Source organism: Lichenostomus cassidix, chromosome 9 (assembly GCF_008360975.1).
Source record: "Lichenostomus cassidix isolate B80296 chromosome 9, HeHo_3.0, whole genome shotgun sequence".
NCBI classification, from domain to species: domain Eukaryota; kingdom Metazoa; phylum Chordata; class Aves; order Passeriformes; family Meliphagidae; genus Lichenostomus; species Lichenostomus cassidix.
Genome location: NC_139490.1, coordinates 19,647,355 through 19,668,052, shown reverse-complemented (window position 1 = coordinate 19,668,052; position 20,698 = coordinate 19,647,355). Strand labels below are relative to the sequence as shown.

At 41.9% G+C, this 20,698-nt stretch overlaps 1 protein-coding gene across 3 annotated transcripts; it reads left to right on the top strand.

Annotated features, from left to right (window-relative positions):
• Nucleotides 1-385: 385 nt before the first annotated feature.
• GPR55 (G protein-coupled receptor 55) lies at nucleotides 386-7,543 on the top strand. Of its 3 annotated transcripts, XM_085069734.1 has the most exons (4): nucleotides 386-771; nucleotides 1,580-1,812; nucleotides 4,889-5,780; nucleotides 6,753-7,543. In XM_085069734.1, the coding sequence occupies exons 3-4, from the start codon at nucleotides 4,896-4,898 to the stop codon at nucleotides 6,801-6,803; spliced, it is 936 nt and encodes a 311-aa protein (XP_084925860.1). In that variant the 5' UTR covers nucleotides 386-771; nucleotides 1,580-1,812; nucleotides 4,889-4,895; the 3' UTR covers nucleotides 6,804-7,543. The 3 variants fall into 3 exon arrangements, with proteins under 3 accessions (XP_084925860.1, XP_084925857.1, XP_084925859.1); XM_085069731.1 differs by having other exon boundaries at nucleotides 4,889-7,543; XM_085069733.1 differs by lacking the exons at nucleotides 386-771; nucleotides 1,580-1,812 and adding an exon at nucleotides 2,695-3,259 and having other exon boundaries at nucleotides 4,889-7,543.
• Nucleotides 7,544-20,698: the final 13,155 nt, after the last annotated feature.

Sequence of the window (20,698 nt, the reverse complement as noted above, 5' to 3'; positions counted from 1 at the left end):
TGTCCACAAGCCAGGAGAGGGGCTGTCAGCACTAGCAAGTGAGATTCTCACTTCAGCCAGAGAGGCTCCAGAAAGCCTTGGAAGTTCATTTCAAGAAGCGTGTGTTGGCTACTATGTGACTCACACGTAAGGCACTAGTTTACTGCTTCACACACCTCAGTGCTGCCACAGATAAACATTTGCCAGCTTGCAGTTATGGTTCATACACCTGAACTGGCTAAAACTGAAAAAAAAATCTTTAAATAGTTTAACAGCTGCGTGTGTGTCAGTAGCTGTACCTTTCAGAAGCCTCTGGGTGCTTAACTACTGCTCTCCAGTATGCAAATGGAGCAGAAACTGGGGGAAGAAACCCTATTTTTATTTCAACCTCTCCTACAACTTTCCACTTTCCAGCTCCTCCCCAGCTCAAGGAATAATTGGAAATTTGGAGGTAGGCACCACAAGCTCACAAAAGCTCTCATCTGCATCACACTAAGTAATGGCCAAGTGAACCCCCTGACTTCAGAGACAAATTGCTCCCTACCCTATTTTGACTACGGACTGAAAACAGCTGAGGATTCAAATCTTACACTTTTTCCACCTTCACTTGTCTATATAAGTAAGCACAGAGTGTATTTTGAAACATGAAAAAAAAAAAAAGAAAAAAAAAAAAGAGAAGAAAAGAAGGATGTGGTTGGTTATGCCATTTAGAATACTTGTAAGGCACGGTCTCATGCTCTGTAGAACAACCTGGACTGAAGCAATGCTGCTGATCTGCTTGCTGGGGTTCAGGTAAAGTAATTCTTATTTTAGTTATTGACTTCTATTTTTCCAACAATTTAATAGCAGCATTGATTGCAGACACTATTTTTACGCTGGTTAGATGATTATTGCTTATAAAGTTCAAACAATAAGATCAAGCATATAGTGTTGCTTAACTTAAGATTAACTTAAGCTTAACTTAAGAAAGAAAGATTTCTGCTTTAGTGATAAATATAAATCTATTCTGTTGTAATCAAAATACTTAGAAAAAAATGGCAAGAAATTATCCAGCTGCAGATATGGGACCTGCTGCTCATCATTGCACTAAGCCGTCTTACTCTTCTCCAGTACATCCACGAGAGAATAATTTATATCTAACATGCATAATGTTCTGGGAAATAGATATAAACAAAGGATGTCTTTGCTAATGAAGCTTTCATGGATAAGAATACCCTTAATATGACATCCATAATCTGTGCTCCCATGCAGATTTGTATGAATCCCAACTAGAGCCAGATGCACTTGGATCCAAGTTGCAAAGAGGAAATAATTCATGAATTCCACTGTACTGCAAAAAGCCTACTGCAGCTATTACTGTAAAACCTTGCTTTTAATTTCCTAGGGCAGAACACCTTTGCTGCTCACTAAACCACAAGCTCCTGCTATGGGTAAACCCAATTAATATTTAACAAGTTCATAGGAAGTGCAGAATCATCAGCAGGAGAAACTGAGGATAAATGGAACAGCGGTGACACAGAGGCTGGACCAGCTAAGACACACTCTCCTGAGTACCGTTAATTACACTCAATACATTCTTGTATTATCTTTTGGTTTCTAGGATTTGTCTGAAACAATCCTAAAGCCACAGGAGATTCCTTCCAAAAACTTGTTGAGGACAGAGAAATTTTCCTTAGAAGACTGGAAAAGAACAAATGTGGTACTTCTCATAAGAAGGTGGAAAGGAAGGATTTGGGAAAAGTAGATCACTAATCCTGGCTTTAGTATTTGAAAAAAATATTAGAATCACCCACCAAAAAATCTGTTTGCACGCATGCAGAAGTGAACTCAGTGGTAAGTAAAAATCTGCACAGATTAATCTGAGAATGGCTGAAACAGAAGTAATTTGACTTCCTCTGTGACAACTCACGATAATGGGAGATGGCGTGTAGGAGGGGTAAACAGGCTTCACACACTAAAGAAATTCTCATAAGCAAACCAAGGAAATATGATCTGTACGAAAGCTCTGTATGATTAGCGAGTACCCACTGAGATACCAATCAGTGTCTACTGTATAGGAAAGATGTCTCTGCTACAGCTCAGTATCTTTCAGGATGAGTATTATCAGTATTTTTACTAATAATTTGGACAGTGCAGTAAAGATGATGCTTATTAAATGACTACAAGGTTATTTGTCAATGAAAATGAATCTTCAGGTAACTCTGAGCAAACATTACTTAGTCTGGAACAGTTGCAAACAATTTCTGTGGATTACTCAAGATGTGAATTTTAAATTTGAGAAACTAAAATGATAAAAATGATCTTGTTTTTGACAATCAGACAATTATCAATTTAAAGGCTGTCTTTTCTTGAAATTAATAATTTTCTGGAGTAATGATATATGTAATTTGGTGCTAATGAATTCTAAAGAAAATGCATTCAGTGAGCTAGATATATGATAAAAGTAGCACCAAACTTTTTAAGAGTTTTAACTTTTAAGAGTCATCATGCACAATTTTCTGATAAATTGACAAAGTAGACAAAGTGCTGGATTGACAGGCGTTGTCACTACCCCTAAATGTTTCGTGTTGCCTGATTTTTTCCCCAGATAGTTGGGTGCCCTTGGTCACAGGACACCCATGCTCACGCTAAAGCTCATGTTCCCATGTCCCCTTCCCTGTCCTCTGGTGACAGCAGCCTCTGCCTACACTGATCCCTTGTACATATGGCACCAACTCAGTGTTTTATGTAATTTTCTCACCTCTCACATACCACAAACGTCATTTTCTAAGTAGCTGCCACACATTGCAGGCTCAAAGGGATTGATTTAACCTCATCCTGATGACCAATCCAAGGTTTTCTCTCTGTTCTAATTTCTGGCAGATAAATCCACTGATAACATCCAGCTTTCCTTTTGCTATTTCCTAAGTTCACGAAGCTGTGACAGCACAGCTCATGTGGCTCTGTCCAGCTCTCTGCAGGTGGCAGTGGTGCCCAGCCCCTGACCCACAGCACCTCCCCACAGGTCACCCTCACTCCTGCTGTGGGTTCACTGGGGGAAACACAGCCAAGGACAGTCTTGGTGAATTTGTGCATCCCCTTAGTAAACCCCATCCAGTGTGTTTGTAGTTATCAGCTTTCAGGCAACCATTTCCCCACTGACTAAACAGCCCTTGTTCTAAACTCTTTTTCCAGTGCTATTCTGTTGTTTCTAGTACACTTTGAGGAAATGCAAGTGCCTAAAATCTTCAGCCTTTCCCTTATGTGAAAAAGCAGATACTTCATCAAAGATAAGGGTCTGGTAAGAGCTATCAAAGACTTATTTAGCAATTTTATTTAAAAATCTGTGTGAAGCTTAGACTCAACAGTTATAGTATTGCTTTAATCACATTTGACACTCTCTCTTTTAACAGATAGGCTAGATTGAATCTTTTCTGGCCACACTAATAACATCCATACTTCATAACAACTACAGGGTTGGAACTTCAGCTTAATGTTCCTGTTCTTTCTGTAGTCTGAACTGGAAAAAAACTATTTCACTGAAATGAGCATGTTGAGCTCTTAGTGCATTCTGTGTTCAGATACTGTTATTTCCATTATCACTCACTTATTTCCACAAGTAATCCCATCTCTGACCTCCACCACAATGTCAGCATTCCCATGAAAAGTAGTGGTATAAGAGTCAGCAAAATGCAAGGCTATCTCCTTAGTTAATTTTTAGCAGAACTACTGGTCCTTGGTTTCTCTATTTTTAAAAAATATTTTATTTTAGCCACACACACACACCAAAAAAAACCCCTTTCACTAATTGGTTTTTAATTTCTTTAGCAAAGTTCAGCTCCATTTGGTAGTGCTTAAGAGCTGTCACTTTTCATCCTCCAAAGCAAACTCTTAATCAAACTCTTCTTAAAACATCTTCACTTACTCCTAAAATTTTTCCTCTTGATTGAACTTTTCTTAAAATATCTTCACTTACTTCTAAAATTTCTTTTGAGCTGCTTAGTTGGCTGAACTGGACTGGGAACTTTAACTACCAATTTCTTCTGATTTATTAGGACTTTTTGTGATTTTGATTTAAAGAGGTTATTAAAAAGCACTTTTAAGGCATTGTTTGTAAAAGCAAATTTTTAAGAACAGTGATAACATTTATTTAAGACAACTTTAATTTTTTTAAAAATTGCATTATGAAGATGTCATGCCTTCCATTTGCTAATCTTTGCTGGATTATCTAAGATAATCAGTCAAAATTTAAAGTGCAAACCCCAAATTTAAAATGCTGAAAGTTAAACACAAGTGAGAAAAGCCACTTACTCATTTTGCACCTAGATAAAAGATCCGTCTTCTTAAGTTGACCTTTTAAAATACTGCATTGGATATAAGCACCATATGAAACTAAAATATCTTATAAATGCGGGTGCAGTAAAAGCACATCAGCAAAAGCTACTGATGTATGTGGATTCAGATGTAAGAGTAAAATCCCAGTTATCAGATCAACATGCCTTAATATGGAATAATAATTTCATTAATTTCTGTGCAGCAACAGAATCAAGCATAATTGTAAGGGAAATTTCAACAGGTGTACAATTATTAGAGACAGCCAGTAGTCTTTAGAGCTTTTGAAAATATGTGTTTGCAGCAGTCAGTCTCTTCAATATCTGAATGGGATTATCTTATAGGGGGTGGTAATCACTGGATGCTGACTACTTGCCCCTGAGAATCAGACTCCCTTGTAACATATTAAGCCACTCAAATTGGAAATAGAAAGCTCTGTGCTTGAAAGGTTTCACTTTCCATATTAGACAAAGGCTGACCAAGTGTCCAGCTCAAAACCAAAACAGTCTAGAACTGGGTCTGAAAGTATCTTGGTTTGGCTTATCACAGCATTAACTGTGAGTCTTACACATTTCCGACCTGCTCTTTGTTATTTCAGGGGAGAAATGACCAACAACAGCACGGAATGCAATTTTACACTCATCGACGACTTGGCAAGGAAATTGCAGCTGGGCATCTTCATCCCCACCTTCATCCTCGGGCTGGTTCTCAACAGCCTGGCCCTCTATATGTTCTGCCACTTTTGGAGAAAGCAGACCAGAACCTCTGTGTACATGATCAACCTGGCGCTTGCAGATGTGCTGCTGCTGCTGTCGCTGCCGCTGAAGCTGCACTACTCTGCCAACCAGGCACCCTGGCTGCTGTGCTCCTTCACAGAAGCTCTTTATTTTGTCAACACCTACATCAGCATCTTCATCATTGTCTGCATCACTGTCGACAGGTACAACTGCATAAGGCACCCGTTTGAAGGTCGAGCTAACCAATCCCCCAAGTGGGCTGTCTTGGTTTGCTGCTTCATCTGGGCAGTAGCTTGGATCTGCAGCAGCCCAATGTTCTTGTTTCACAAGAATGATGGTTTTGCATGCTTTCACAACATGACAGAGACAACGTGGAGTGTTCCCATCATTGTTTCTCTGGAAATATTTGGATTTCTGATCCCGCTTGCAGTGATGGTTTTCTGCTCTGCTCAAACCATCTGGATTCTTCTGAATCACAGAAGTCAAGCCAAAAAGAAGGTAGGAGACAGTGGCTCCTTACGAGTAATTGTCATGAACCTCGTGGTGTTTTTGGTGTGCTTCACACCCGTCCACCTTGGGATCTGCCTCCAGTGCCTGGTGAAGCAGCATGTGATTGTGGACTGTGGTCTGAAACAGAACATCAGCCTCTTCCTCCAGGTGTCGATGACATTTGCCAACCTGAACTGCTGCCTCGATGCCATCTTCTACTATTTTGCTGCAAAGGAATTCGGCAAGAAAACACACCTGAAAAAGGTTATTAAACAGTGTCCTGTCTTTAAGCCTTGTGGCCTGCAACGGGACTGCCAGCAGTGGGAGGATGCCCCTTGCCAGGACACCGAGAGTGTTATTCCTTGACATGGCAGGGATGGTGCCAGAGGGACAAGGCCAATGATTTTCCAGTGAATGCAAACCTGTTCCATATTTTTCTGTCCTTTAAAGATGGAGAAAAAAGTTGGATTAAGGAGCCAGCATTAGCAAAGTGACAGACTGACACCAAAAGAAGCATTAGCTTTGACAGTATCTATTAAATGTGAATGGCTTGCCAGGGGAAAATAACCAGATCATGGGAATGCCATTTAACATCAGCTTTTCTCATAGCTGCACCAGTTTTCCTTTTACATATGTGATCAGAAAGGTGTTGCTAAGAGCAAATACAGAAATAACAATTCAAAATCTTCTCTCTAACTTAGAAGGTATTTTGGCAGTTAAAAGGCAGTATCCAGCCAAAAGTCTGACTCTGCAGAAGGTTACTGTTGGAGTTCCTCTGCTTTGGGCAGCTTGGCCAGCCTGGGACAGCAGTGAATCCTCCCTGCTGTAAGCATTATACACTGCTCAGGGCTGCTATGAGGGGCAGCAGTTTTGCTCTTTCATGGAGGACACGCTGCCCAGAATAGAAATCCCATGGAGTACCTCAGGTACCAGCAATTCCTGAGCAACAAATGTTCCCGATTACCATTGCTGAGGAATCATCATGGTTTTCTCCTGCAATTTTAAAACAGGTTTTGCCCAAGAAAACCAAAAGAACCCCTTCAAAAAGGACATTAGAGAAAGACTGAATGTTGAACTGTGTTTCTACATCAGTGCATTTCTATCAAAGATATAAGACAACACGGGGATGAAACTTTTCTGTCTGTCTTCTCATTCTTTCTTGGAGCAGGGGAATTAAGAAAGCAAGCCCTACATCACAGAAAATTAGGGAGTGACTGATATTCTTCTCTCTCCCAGCCAGAAGACTATCCAGCTCTATCCAACTCATCCTTAGAGAAGTCCTTCTAGCCTGTACTGTACACTTCACAAAACATCTCTGGGCCAGCCTGAACCCTTCAGGTCAGCGCTTCTGAATTGTCACCACGCTATGGCCATTTGCAAGTTTGGCTCTGAATCTAATCAAAAGGTTTCTTTGTTGCAGTTTAAGCCAACCATTTCTTGTACCCTTATCTGGGCATGGTTGGTGCTCTTAGCCAGAAACACTTTCACAAAAAGAAATAATTTTCTTTGGCTTTCTAAAACAGCTCTGAAAATAGTCTAAGACTGCTGGTAGTCGTGTTTCTGGGGTAGATATTTCCTTTATTCAAAGTGTGAAAATAAATTACCTTCTCTCTGTAGCAAATAAAAAAGAAAAGGGTCCAGTTTTGAAAATACAATTTGCTGTCCATTGATTTCCATAGAAATTATTGACTGTGCAAGTAGGCAGCTGGACATATCTTATAGTGGGCCTAATACATGAACATTTTAAAACTTGGTTAGAACTAAAACTACGGCCACAGCTGAGGTGTGAAGAAAGATTTTTATCATCATCTTTGCTGCTTTCTGTAAAGGAGCAAGAGGAAGAACTTTCCAAAACAGCAGATTTTCTAAACCTTGTTACTGCCTTGATCACACAGAAATGTACAGTTTTTCCATTTGGTTAATGTTTCTTCTTTGCACCTTTCACATTACTCTGAATATGAAATATGTGTGAGAGAAAGAACACGTTTTACTAAATAAATTGTACATGTGAAGTGTATGATTTAAAACTACCTTTTCATTTCCCAGTTTGACAGCAGTATATAATTGTCCTCTACCTACACTAGCTGCCTAAAAATTACTCGGCAGCAGCAACTGTGACCCATCATACAAGGCTAGGATTATTAAAGTCAGTGCTAATGAAGCAGTACCTTTGACTTTCAACTCATTTATCACTTGGAAAAGGTCATATTCTAATATTCAAGGCAATAAGAGCACATACACAGGAGGCAGAGAGGGAAAGAGTGTGGGTTGGGGAAAAGTTTGATTTGCCAGGATCAGGGAGACAAAATTCCCTCATATCAGTGCTCAGTCAGGGGTAGAGTCCCAGCACACTCAAGCAGGAAGAGACTTCACTTACAGAAAGAAATTAATGTAATAGTCAGAATGAAGGAAACAGAGGTTGGTTTGTAAAAATCAGCCACAATAATGGGCAGAGGTGGCACCAACTGTGAACCACTTGTTTGCAGGCTCAGTCTGTTCCTGTCATACATGGCTGCAAACCCAGACTACAAAACCTGGAAGTTTAATGGGACTATTTTCTTCCCATTTATTGCCACCAGTGCCAGTTCTTTGTTGGCCCAAAGTGTTTTCACATATAACTACATTTGTCTAAATTTTGCCTGTTATATATGTAAATGAGAGCAGTCTCTCTAAGCATGTTCGAAATTTGAGAAATGAAATGAAAATTAAATTTAGAGAAAGAAGGCAGGGAGCCCAGCTGTATTGATTTTACACGCTGTTACAGTAGTCCAATTGTTTAGAACAAAAAATCGCAGGTCTTTTGAGCAAGAATGTGTTACTTTCAATTCACTGCTTTTCAAGATGAACTTACATTCAAATAATCCCCTTAAGTCCTGTCTTTAACCTGCAGCTAAGAATGCAGTTCTTTCTAAATCAGGATTTTACACACAGGCTCCTGTGTGAAATTCACTGTTATCTCTGGAGCATCTCCAGTTGGACAAAGCAATGAAAATCCTTATGCAGCTTGAGAAGATCCACAGCAATTTTGATGATGAATAAAACTGAAAAGCATTTGACATTCAAAAACGCGAAAATCTCCCTGCGTCAATACACAGGTTCAGTGCAACAGAAGCGGTTTCTTCTCTCTTGATGTTATTCTTAATACTCAGAAAAATGATGGGGACCTGAACGTGAACCCCTCATGTACTCAGGTCTCCTCTCACTAACCAGAAACACCAAAAATGATGCCTTTAAAAAAAATGTTTTCATTTCTGCTCTCTTCTGTGAATTGAACAAAACCACAATTGCACAATAATCACGGATCTTACAGAGGAGCTGTATTTAACATTAATTTTTCTAGACATGGCTGTTTCAGGACACATAGGTGAGAATACTTACAAAACAAAATTTTGGTTTTATGCAATTAAGTTTCTCCAACTGAGCCAAATGCTACAGACATTCACAATATAGAAGAGGGCTGATTTTTCTTGAGGACATTTTTATCAATGGCAGATTACTCAACAAACATCCTACAATTAGCATTTGTTGAACAGTCAGTGTGATTCCCCCAGCTGTATTTTATAGATTCACACAGCAGTTGAAAGACAGAAGAGCATAAAAGTAGTTTGGACAAAAGGGAAAAAAACCCAAACCACAATTAAAACAAACAAACAAAAACTCCCAGCAGACAAAACCACACAGGATTGGTTCCTCAAATTCTTTTCCTGTCCCTTTGCCTGGAGGGTTGTATCATCTTCATTTCCCAGACCTGCTTTAGCACAGAACTCAGTGACACTCCCCCAATTTCTAATGCTGTAAAAGTACAACTGAAATAATTCTGGACTTTTGAAAAGTTATATTGCCCCAGAAGTCCCTTCTAAAAGATTTTCAACAACAATAACATCAAAAAAAGTAAATTCAACTGGTTTAGTATCAGGTAGAGGATCTAATATAGAACTTTTTATAGCCTTCATAATATTGCTTTTATGATGCATGATTTGTGAGCTGGAAGGCATCTGAGGGAGGGTTCAAGCCTAGATCCAAACACTGCCTTCTCACAAGCAGCCACAGTGAGCACAGAGAGGCACGGGCCCCATAGAGTCTCCAACATCATTTCATTATGATAAAATACATTAGTTAAAAATATGAAACAAACAGCTTTCCATGCGAGAATGAACAACCACAAAGAAAGCCTAATAAATGTCACTCTAGTAGTTTGTCATATCAAGTAATTTCAAGTGTTGAGAAAACTGCAAAGTGAGAAGAGCAGCCATCTCACCGCCTTCGGCAGCCTCCACATCACGAAAAGAAGCTGAAAGCGGCTGAGAGACTGAAACTTATCTTCAGAGAGACATCAACCCAAACCTCTCAGTGGTATTTCACTCAAGGTTTATTCTCTAACACCACAACTTAACCTGCCTAAAACACATGCAAACAAGAGCTAAACCAAGGCTACTCAGAGGTAGAGACTTCTGTCTCATCAAAATGGTTTTGCTGAGGTTTTCCCCCTTACATTCAGAACATTTTCCACTTTAGACTAATTCCTTCCTCCAAGTCTTGGGTGCTCTCTCCATCCTTCCCCCCAAACAGGAGGAGAGGAGCCATGCAGAGGCAGTGTCCTCTGAGGAACTGGCAAGGCCAGCAGGAGAAAACAGAGCATACAGACCTCCTGAGGTGACTGTCACCTGCCCTGGGAGCCTGCAGGGACCTGCTCAGCACCACAGGGGCTTGAACAACCCCTTTATGGAGCCAGGGGGATAGTGAGACCTTGGCTGCCACATATCAAAAAGCTTCCCAAGGACTTCCCAAGGAGCTGTCTTCACAAAGAGGGGCAGAAATGTGCTTGCACTGAGCAAACTGAAAAGAAACCTGCCTGTCTGTTATTTACATAACAGTACAAATGGGAAAGCTGGCTTGGCTAGGTTTCAAATTAGTGTGCTTGCTAAACATGTAGAGAAACACAAACTCCACACACACTGTTCTGGCTGCTCTCCTGGCTCTGCCAAAGTACAGAGCATGAGGAGAACAAGCAAAGGCTTAGTTACCAAAAGGGGTAGCAGCTTCTCTAGCTCTGCAGCTGTGTGTGCAGGGGAAGGAAGCCCAGAGGAAGATGAACAGAGGATGCTGCAGCAGAGCGGTTACACACAGAGTGAGTGAGCCTGCTGTTAGGGGAAGGACCTGCCTGGGCACTCCAAGGTGGCTGCAGTCCAAAGACACAAATCTGCTCCCAGAATAAAAATCACATGAGGCACAGAAAACCCCTTTGAGCCCTCTTCTTGCCCAAGGCAAGATTTTGGCTATCTCCCCAGAGGTGCCCCCAAGCTGCTGTGTGTGTGCCCTTTGCCACTGCATCTCACATTGTGGCTTCTTTCAGCACCTTTTCTAAACAGCTGAAACTACTTCTTCTGTAAAGGTGTGTGGGAAACAGGAGAAAACCAAATCAAAACCCACTATGTAGCAATGTGATTTTCAGATCTCCATGTAGCTTTTCTTTGTTCCCCTGCTCTGTATGCTATTGGCTGTTTTTGAAATATGAATCCTGCTGTACCTGAAATCTATTGGTGTGTTCCCCTTGCCTGTCTTCCCTTCAGACCTCCCGGGACTGGCTCTGGGAGAGCCAGCCCCTCCCCCTTCCTTTCCCTTATAAGCCGATGCCGGCAGGACTTTGGGGTCCCATCTTCGAGCCTGCCAGCTCTTACTCCCATCCCCCGCTTTCCTCCCCCTTTCCCGTCCCTGTACCCCACCTAATGACCCTAATAAACCCCTCTGGCAGACCTGGAGATGGAGTCCAGTTTGTTCTTTTGTCTTACCGTGTTTCCTGTTAGAATTTCTGTGGCTGGAGACCCACACCACGCTGAGCACACCCCGGGGGCCACCCGGCCCGGACTTGGTGGACATGCGCGCCCCAGGGACCTCGTTTTGGGGGGCTGCCGGCTCCTGCTGTCCTCCCACAGGGAGTAACATCACACCTATTTTTTTTAAAGTTACATAACATTTGTCTATGGAGAACATTAGGTGAAGGCTCCTGTGCTGCTTCTGAGCACACAATTAAATGATTTTCTGTTGCCAAGAAAGCGATTTGTGTTGGAAAATCACTCCCAGGAACTGATTGCCACAAAGTAGCACTATGTGATCGGCTTTCACAGTTCTGTAACCTGTGATAGCTAGAAAGCTCCAGAGAGAGAAAACTCACCCCTTCCGCTCTTGAGTGAACGTCAGGTTCACGCAAGCAATCTTCTATCTTTTAACATCAGGTCAACACAAAGACTAAAGCAAGAGTTAGCACTGAAGCACACCTGAAAAGCCTAAGAATAGTCATATTTATATAGTGCCTTTCATCTGAGGAAGTCAGAATGACTGAAAGCAAGAGATACGATCCCCCGTGGCATAGACTGCTCTCCAGCTACTGCCAGAAACATGGGAAGTGAAAAGGTGAACCAGATGGGCAGCAGCCAAGCAGCTGGTTTATTTTAGGCCCTGCAAGGTGATTCTATGTTCCTGGAGTGGCACAATTCATTGCCTTTGGCCTTGTCAAAAGTTTTGCTTTCATTTATCTCGTTTTAAAATATCTATAAAAGAAGAGAAATGCTGGCAGTACTCACTGCAGCATACGGCATGACAGAGGGCTCACCAGAGCCAAATTCATGGTGGACCTGTGGATTTCTAATTTACACTTTTTTAAATCACTGTCATTTCTGTCTCACCAATAGGTCTTAGGGATGGCACTGCTTTCTCCAGCACCCATTGTTCCAAGGTGAGGACTCATCCTCCCAGGAATGAACTCACTACTGGAGAAAGACCTGCAGTACATCTGCAGAGGGCATGTCACCAGGATGATATCCTCATTGTCTCATTTATACCATCTGATACATTCACTGCAATAAACCCCTCACCCAGCATCTGGCAGCTCTTCCACACCATGCCCAGTGTCCTTTGTACATGCTGCCTGTACTGAAGGTCACAGTGCTCACTCCTTTCAGGCATGAGAGGTAGTGCTGTGGGGGAGGCAGGGCACACTTGCAGATCTCATGGCAAGTCTTGCCCACAATGCAGGTGTTTTGAAGTAAACACATCCTGCTGTTTATCTTTTCCTCACCCCAGCTTGGCCCTTCTGCAAGTCTTCCATTAGGCAGGTTTTCAGGCCCCAGTTCTGGACTTACACGCAGTGGCCAACTCCCTGTGGGGCAAGGAATGTCCTAGAGGCATGGGACATCCTGTCTGAGCTGATGGATGCTCCCACCACACAGCCCCCTCACAGCCTGCTCCATGGCACCCAGCTTGTGCCCAGAAGTGCTGCCCAGGGCAGGCAGCTGCTGATGAGCCATTACCTTTGAGGGAGGTTTGAAAAATCAGTTGGTTTTCCCCCACTTACTGAAACACAACAGCTTCAAGGACAGTTGGATTTCTATGTTTAAAAAATTAGGGGAAAACTTCTTTCTTTTGTTCACTTTAAGGCTGTGGTCTACTCATTCCATTTCCATATTTCTGAGACCTGTAAAATCACACTTGTGAGTGAGAGATGTTGTTCCACAGTTAATCTTCATTCCAACCAAGCTGGAATTCACCCAGTTCAGTGCAGGTGAAGTCCAGTTGTAGTTCTGGAAACTGTAAACACCATGGACGCCCACAATCACCACCCAAGACCACAATCCAAACCCACTGTTTTTCCTTTTTAAAAATGTGAATTCAAGTAAACCCATGAGACATTCCTGTTAAAGAAAACAGAAAGAAGAGAGAAAGGCTGCAGGTTGTCTAGCTCTATGAGCTATATAGTAAAAATATATATATTTTATCTTAGGTGCAATATACTGAAATGAAACAAAAGTTTCATTTTGGCACAGCAGTGCCAGCACTCAGTGTCCCTTTCCAGTTTCCCAGATGTGCTCTCAGCAGCTCTATTTCACAGCTGCGTTTTGCCACACTTTATAAAGCTTGCAGTGTCTGAGTGAAGCAACTGCTCCCACCTCAAGCAAAGCCCCACCCTGCCCTGTCAAGTGCAGAAATGAGTGAGGGTCCCTCAGCAGTCCCTGAAGAACTTCTGGCATCCCAATATTTTAACTTCTTGCTTGACCTCGACAAGAACTAGTCTGCCATCCCTGAGAACAGCAGGGTTTTCAGACATCTGGGCTCTCAGATCAGCTCTCTGTGTGTTTGGATATCTGTATCCTGCAGATGAAACCATACAGATGCTTATTAAGCATCTCTGCCACCCCAATCAACTCATTACTGAAAAAGATGCAGCCAATAATTATGCCAGATGCTATCTGAGCTCTGGAAAGGAGACCACACATGATTGCCCTGGTAGGTTAATAAGAGTTCAAAACAACATTAGTATCTATACTAAATCCACCAATTGCCTGGTATTACTGGAAAAAATTAGGATTGTGTTTAGGTGTTTTTTCTGGTACCTTTGATCTGTTTATTTGCTAAGTTACTATGGTTCGTTTCCCCTTCACTCAAGTTGACACTGGCTGGGTAATTTTTCTCAGTATTTCATAGAATCATGTAAAAAAATGGAACATACCATTTCTTTTAAAAGATCCTCATACCTCCACCTTGAACCTTTTACAGACAGTGCCTTTTCTCTGCTATTACACCAAGTCTTATCCAAAGGTAAGCAATTGCAACCCAATGAGAGCAAGACTTGCTCTCAGCTCCTACAACAGTTGAAAAAGCTACTGAAACACTGCAAAGTCATCAAAAAAACTGCACTGAATTCTTGCAAATATTTATCCTTCTTTTTCCACTGCACTATATCTATTGTATTAGGTGTCCCCAGCATGTAACAGTTCCAGTAAAATGAGAGATCTCTGCATATTCCCAACTCTCTCCTAACGTACTGAGATCCTACTGTGACATAACTGCCTTGAAACCATTGATCACATGGGAGCATAAAATTCTGAAATCTGAACTGTGGTCTGATTTTTTAGGGTTTTTTTGTTGTTTCTTTTTCAGTGTAACAACAAGCCCTAAGCATAATAAAGACAGTAAAATAGTTAGGAAAAGTATCACCTTTAAAGTGTGATTCTTTTCAGGCTTTAGTAGTAAAAACACAAAGATATCCTGAGAATTAAATCTTTCTCTTGAAAGTAGACAGCATGATTTGTTTTGAGTCACAAACTTCTCTAAATTACTCTAAACCACATTTGCTGAATTTACACTGCAAAACCTTCTGCTCTTTCTTCTATTTTGACTTCCAGTGCTAGAGATTCAGCTTGGGGAATTCAGCTGGATCATCTCTTTTTTATGTATCTCTGTCAAACAAATTCTGTGCCAGCTAAAGTCACCATTTCACTGGTGTTTTCTGGCAACACACAGGCAGAAGAAGGGACCAAAGTCGATGCTGCAGCCAGAGCCTCCCCAGCAAGGATGCTGACAGCGTGAGAACAAGCACATGCTCCCTTTCCATGCTCATGCTGGAATGAAAATCTCTCTCTCTCTCTTACACCATTATTCATTTAGAGCTCAGCCTAATGCTTCAAGTGTCATCACTCGCAGATTTCAGTCCAACTCAGCGGGAATTGCCTCTGTGTTGGCTCAGTACTGCAGACAGGAGAAGAAGAGAAGCAAAAATGTTCTACCTTCAAACAAATATATTCTGGTATCTCCTAATTGCACCAAGTACCAGGCCTATTATGTACAAAAGTGTTCAGGGTGATTTTTAGGACAGAATTCACTACCACCACTTTCAGCCTAATTCCAGCAAACCAGCCAGTGAGAGTTCTCCCCTATGGAAAGCTGACAAGATTTAACATAGAATTTTTTAACAAAGGACATACATCATGCACTGTCACCCAGCTTGCCTCCAGCCTTCTGCCCCTGAAACACCCTTGGCCACACAAGCCATGGTTCGGTTTTTCTCTCACCCACTTTTAAGCTGCTGTCTCTTGCTTTCTCCTGCATCCCTCCTACAGTTTGACCCTTGTGAAAATCAAGAGGTATCACAGGATTAATCTTTCATCCTGTTTGTGCCCAGTCCACCCACTGATGGAAACCTTTTTCAATTCCAACACCAAATGTCTTTAAAAATTAATTAGAGCTCAGTGAGGCTGATTCCATCACCAAACTCTGCCAGTGTCAGTTACATCCACACCAGGGACTCACCATCATTAGTCTGGTCTATGGGTCCTTGCTTTTTCAGTCATCATTATAAAAGTAGCAGTCAGCTGTTTTCTCCATTCCTCTGACTGGAAGGAGAAGAGGACACCCATGAGCTTCAGTAAGATCTATAAATGCCTAGAGGTCAGAGATACATTATCAAGAGACACCCTAGTCTTAAAATAATTTCAGACTAATGTAATTTGCAAAGTATTTCTAAAATAGTTGATTTGTTTTTTAAGAGTAAGTGTCTCCAGGGTTGGGCTTTTTGCTTTTTCTTACTATGACTAGAATTCAGGAACGAAAAGTCTAGCTCAAAGATCTACAGACACCATCTACCAAGATCAGAAACATCACTCAGCTTGTTTAACCATCTGGACATGAAGTCACAACCAAATTTTAGGCATTGTCATTAAATGGACAGGTCCTTTTGGGCAGGCTGACAGCAGCTGTGGGGCTGCACCTGGGAGCTTCAGTGGCCATACCCTTCCCAGAGGGTGCATCCTGCTGTACCAGAGTTCAGGAGCAGCATGGGGAGCTGGTACCTGGGCTGGTCTGCAGGGATGCAGCCAGGCCAGGGCTGTGCCCAGCACTCAGGGAAGCACCAGCAAAGCAGGAGCCTGGGTATCCCCAAGCTCTGCCTCCTGTTGCTCCTCCACAGCAGCCTGAGTTTGGGTTGCAGCTCATCTCAGGCACCCACTGCCAAGTGCCACTTGAGGAAGAGCTTTGTAGATGAGGAAGATGTTGCAGAGCCCCTTGGGCCATGACAGTCTCACTCACAGCTGAGCTGTGGTCCTTTCAAATATGCCTGCTAGTTTAACCTGAACAACAGGCTGTTATGAATCATCAGGTGCTGATATTTTTTCAAATTTTTAAAGACTATAACTCCACTCTTTCATGTGGTTGTACATTTCTCTGTCACAAGCACAGCACTGAAGCTGGAGCATGTTGAAAGCTGGTCCCCAAAGGAAAGAGTATGCACCACACACACACTGCAGTGACAAGACCTGGCACACAGCTTCAAACTAATCTCTTTGCAAAGGTCAGAAAGGCAGACAAATACATACATTGGAAAGCAATATTAAAAAAACCACTCTCTGTTCCCCATCACCAAAGGCAGCTGAGCTACCAATACACACTGGTAGTGATCCAGAGCACTTTCAGTCTCTCAGCAAGTCTAAATTTTGGGCTAGTTCTGCTCTTCAACAAAATCTTTAATTTTCCAAGTGGTTGTACCATCTAAAGTACCAAATACATCACAATCCTTCTCCGGATTCTAAACTAATAGCAATTACTGTGAATTTTAACATTCTGGGCCACATGTTTTTGTCTTCTGTGCAATATACTGAAATGGCCTCAGCTGTAATTCAAACCTTCTGCTCTTCCTGAACTTTGCACCTAAATTTTGGCTCATTAACATTACCTTTCAGTTCCCAAAACTCATTTGTGGCTCACTTGCTTAAACTGAAACAGTTTCCTTACAAAACGTTTCCACTTTGCTTGTCATCTTACCTCTGCCTAAAGTAGGAAGTTATCCCCCAGGCAGGGAAAGGAAAGCCATCCCTGGAGCACCCACAGTGGTCCCCCCGAGCAGCCATCCCCCTCTCCTGCCCTGCAGCATCATCTGCCTTCTTCCCCTGTGTGTTATTGCCTTCCCTGGCAGTCACCTGTGCATGAGGCTCCTTTCCCAGGTTTGATGCTTGCTAGCAAGCCACAGCTGGGACTCTTATGAGAATCTGCCCCAGATTTCCCTCAGCAGTGAGAAAAGGCTGCTTTTTCTTGTGCATTGAAAGCTGTGGCATTGAGTCACCTTTCTTCTCATGTCAGAGAGCTGACAGACCTGCAGATCTTGTGTATGTCTGGAGGCAGAGCACGTGGTGCTAAGTTAAAGGTGAAGACCTGGGGGTAACGAAACGACTGATGTGCAACATGAAAAGAACACAAATATGAAAGCCCTGCCTGGATTTCCTTCTGGCTGAGAGGTTCACTTCACAGCAGCCAGACCCTTCTCAATCACCTGCCCAAGCTTGCCTTCAGCAGCACAAGGTAGCCTGTCTCCTGAACCTTAGAGAAGACAGACCTGTATGAAAGAAAACACCTTTAAATACTGACAATACCTCAAAACACAGCCTTTCACCACAGACAGAGAGATTTCTGAAGAGATCATCCATCTCTGAGCATCACCACCAGCATCACCAGGCTGAAATGTGGCAGGGGATTAAACTGCAGTTCTAGAAGCTTGGACTCATCTTCATCTCAAACTCGATCTGACTTTTCACAAGTTTATGATATGAGAAAGAATCAGAAATCAGAAAGATATAAAAAATCAGAAGAAACAGTATGCTGGAGGCTGGAACAATTTACTCCATGAAGCAGATATCAAAACTAAACAACATGAACCAAGGATTATCTCTGCAAAAACCAGATTATGTAAGAATATTAAAAAAATACATCCTGTAGTTAAAGAAAAGATATTCTAATACTTTCTCCCTCTCCCAACTTATTTCAGATCACAAGCCAGACTGCTAAATCAGCATCAATGCTATAGCCCTATTTAGTATTGCTTCAGTGGTTGTGGTTATTTACAGAAAAATGCTCAAGACCAGAGAAATTTTATGGTAAAAGAGTTAAATATTTGACTTTAGAACCGCTTACCAGGAAAACAACAGGAAAAGGATGTGGCCTGATAAATGCTTGTAACATCTTCATCAGTGTCATATATTTATTCATATGAATTTGATTTCACTGAAAATTAATAAGTGTGAGAAGTCTGAAGGCGTGTCATGGTACTAAATGAGCAGCAAACAATAATATATTGTTTCCATATTCAGGAAGGCAGACAGATATTTCTTAACTCACAGTGAATGTTGTCCACTAAAAGCCCTGTAAACCTTTCCCCAAAGGGGCATTTTAAAAAGGCACAGAGCAGTGCAGGCTCAGCCCCTGACACGAGCCCTGTGAGGGAAGCAAGGCAGAGGAAAGAGGAGGGGGGAAATGGCATGAGGGAGAGGGCAGGAGCAGCAGCTCTCCCTTCTTTGGGTTGAAACCCAGGCTGTGGAGCCACGGGGCCCCTTTCTCTGGGGACAATACCTCTAACTATGCCCACACAGACAGCATCCTGTAGATACAGAGGTTGGCACAAACCTCTCCCTGCCCTACTTCACACAGCCTCACCCTAACTGAAAAGTTGTTGAAATTAAACAGAAAGACTGAAAGGTTCAAATTCATTAGGTGATCACATACATATGGAAAATGGCAGGAAATACCCATTGTCAAATTCTTCATTACTAATTTTGTTTATTACTACATACTATCAACACAGATTCAACACTTACTACCCAAGAATAGTTAATTCTGAATAGGAAAGGGCAGACAGACAAGTTTTTTTAGAAGAATGTAGGACTTCTGGAAGAGTTTGAACATCCAGACATGATAAATGCAATGTTGTCTCTCCTGGGCTGCAGACAGAGCTGGGTCCCAGGAATGAACAGGCTAAAAATAGTATATTGGCCTTGGATATCTGGATCTGGGAAGCTGCACTCCACTGCAGGTGTCTTGTATAACCTTTGGAAAATTCTTCTGATTAGCTCTGCTTTGATTCCCCACATGTAAAATGGAAAAAAAATAGACCCTACATGTACCATCAGGACACCAGAACAGGTCCATTTAGAAGAGGACAGAAAACCCCAAACTTGGCAGTGTCCACCAGGCAAAGCCTGTCATGGTGAATTGAGATGTCCCAAATCACCCTAGAAGTGCTCTGTCCAGGCACAACAAACACCACACCTCATAGCACAGTGCCCAGCAGGGATAATATTTGATAAACAGGTGGCAACCTTAGCAAAGCACCAAACTGATGTGCCCAGCTATGCATACAACAGGAGAGGGATTTTCATTAGCAGCCAAGTCCTCTGAGTGCTCTATCTCTGGTGAAAAACGTTAAATCACACCAGTGTGTCATGATACCATAAACATATGCATTGTTGCTGGTCTGTTAATATTAAAATAGACCATGAGCTGATGTTTGGCACAACTGTACACACAGTTTACATAATGAAGTAGTAGAGCAGAACACAGAGAAAGCAAAATGAATTCTAGTAAAAAAAAAAAAAAATTAAGTTTCCCTTTTTTCCCGCAAGCAAGTCTTTTGAGAACATAAATTTTTTTAAGAATATTTCATTTGAGGAATATCTTACCTATATAAATCCAGGGAAAAGTAGATTTGCCAAATTCTCACTGCTGTCACTGCATTTCTAATTAATCTCTTAATGCTAATAATCTAAACTTGGAGGTTTGCTGTCTTTCAGTTTTTGCTACCATAGGAACACTGGGAACCACAATTCAGCTGCCAACCTCAGTTTTTCTCTTAACATGGTTTCTTACACTCTTCCCCTAAACATCCACTGCTGGCTTCAGTCAAAGACAGGACATCACATTAGACACACCATTTTCTCTTGCCTAAAATGACTCTTAGGTTCTTCTTCCGTTCAATTTTTTCTCATAATGAAATTACATTAAACAACCTTCCCTCCCTACCACGAGGGCTGCTGTAAATGTGTCTGGCAGTTTCTCACAGACACACTGTACCCTTACACAGGCCCCAGAAACAAGGCAAGGAAAAATCTTTTTTCCCATTAAGAAGAAATGGAACCACGAGACGTGGGGTCTGAGCGTGACTCCTGTGGTCACCACAGGGTGCAGCTCAGAAGGACGCAGTTCCTCAGCCATATAAGCAGCCCAGTTGGTTCAAAATGAGTACAAATGCCTTTTGGAAAAGAGACCCAGTTACACAGTTATCTTCCTAGAGCTGTATGTGCAATTCACAACTGTGAAAAATAAAATGAGATCTTGGTCATCTTCAGCAACTGATTTCTGTTTCCCACCTTGCAAAATTCCATCCGAAGGGCCTGTCTGATCTTGCCAGGTTTGGAAGTTTGTATGATCTCTCAGGAAATAGTTGATTTGCGAAAATGTCGCCTCAAGTCTTTCAAACATAATAATTTGAAGACCAGTGTAGCTAATGGTTTAAGTAGGGAAAAAAAAAAATCAAACCTTAGAAGTGTCAAAATGACTCAGCCATAAGACAGAAGAGACACATAGTCTGT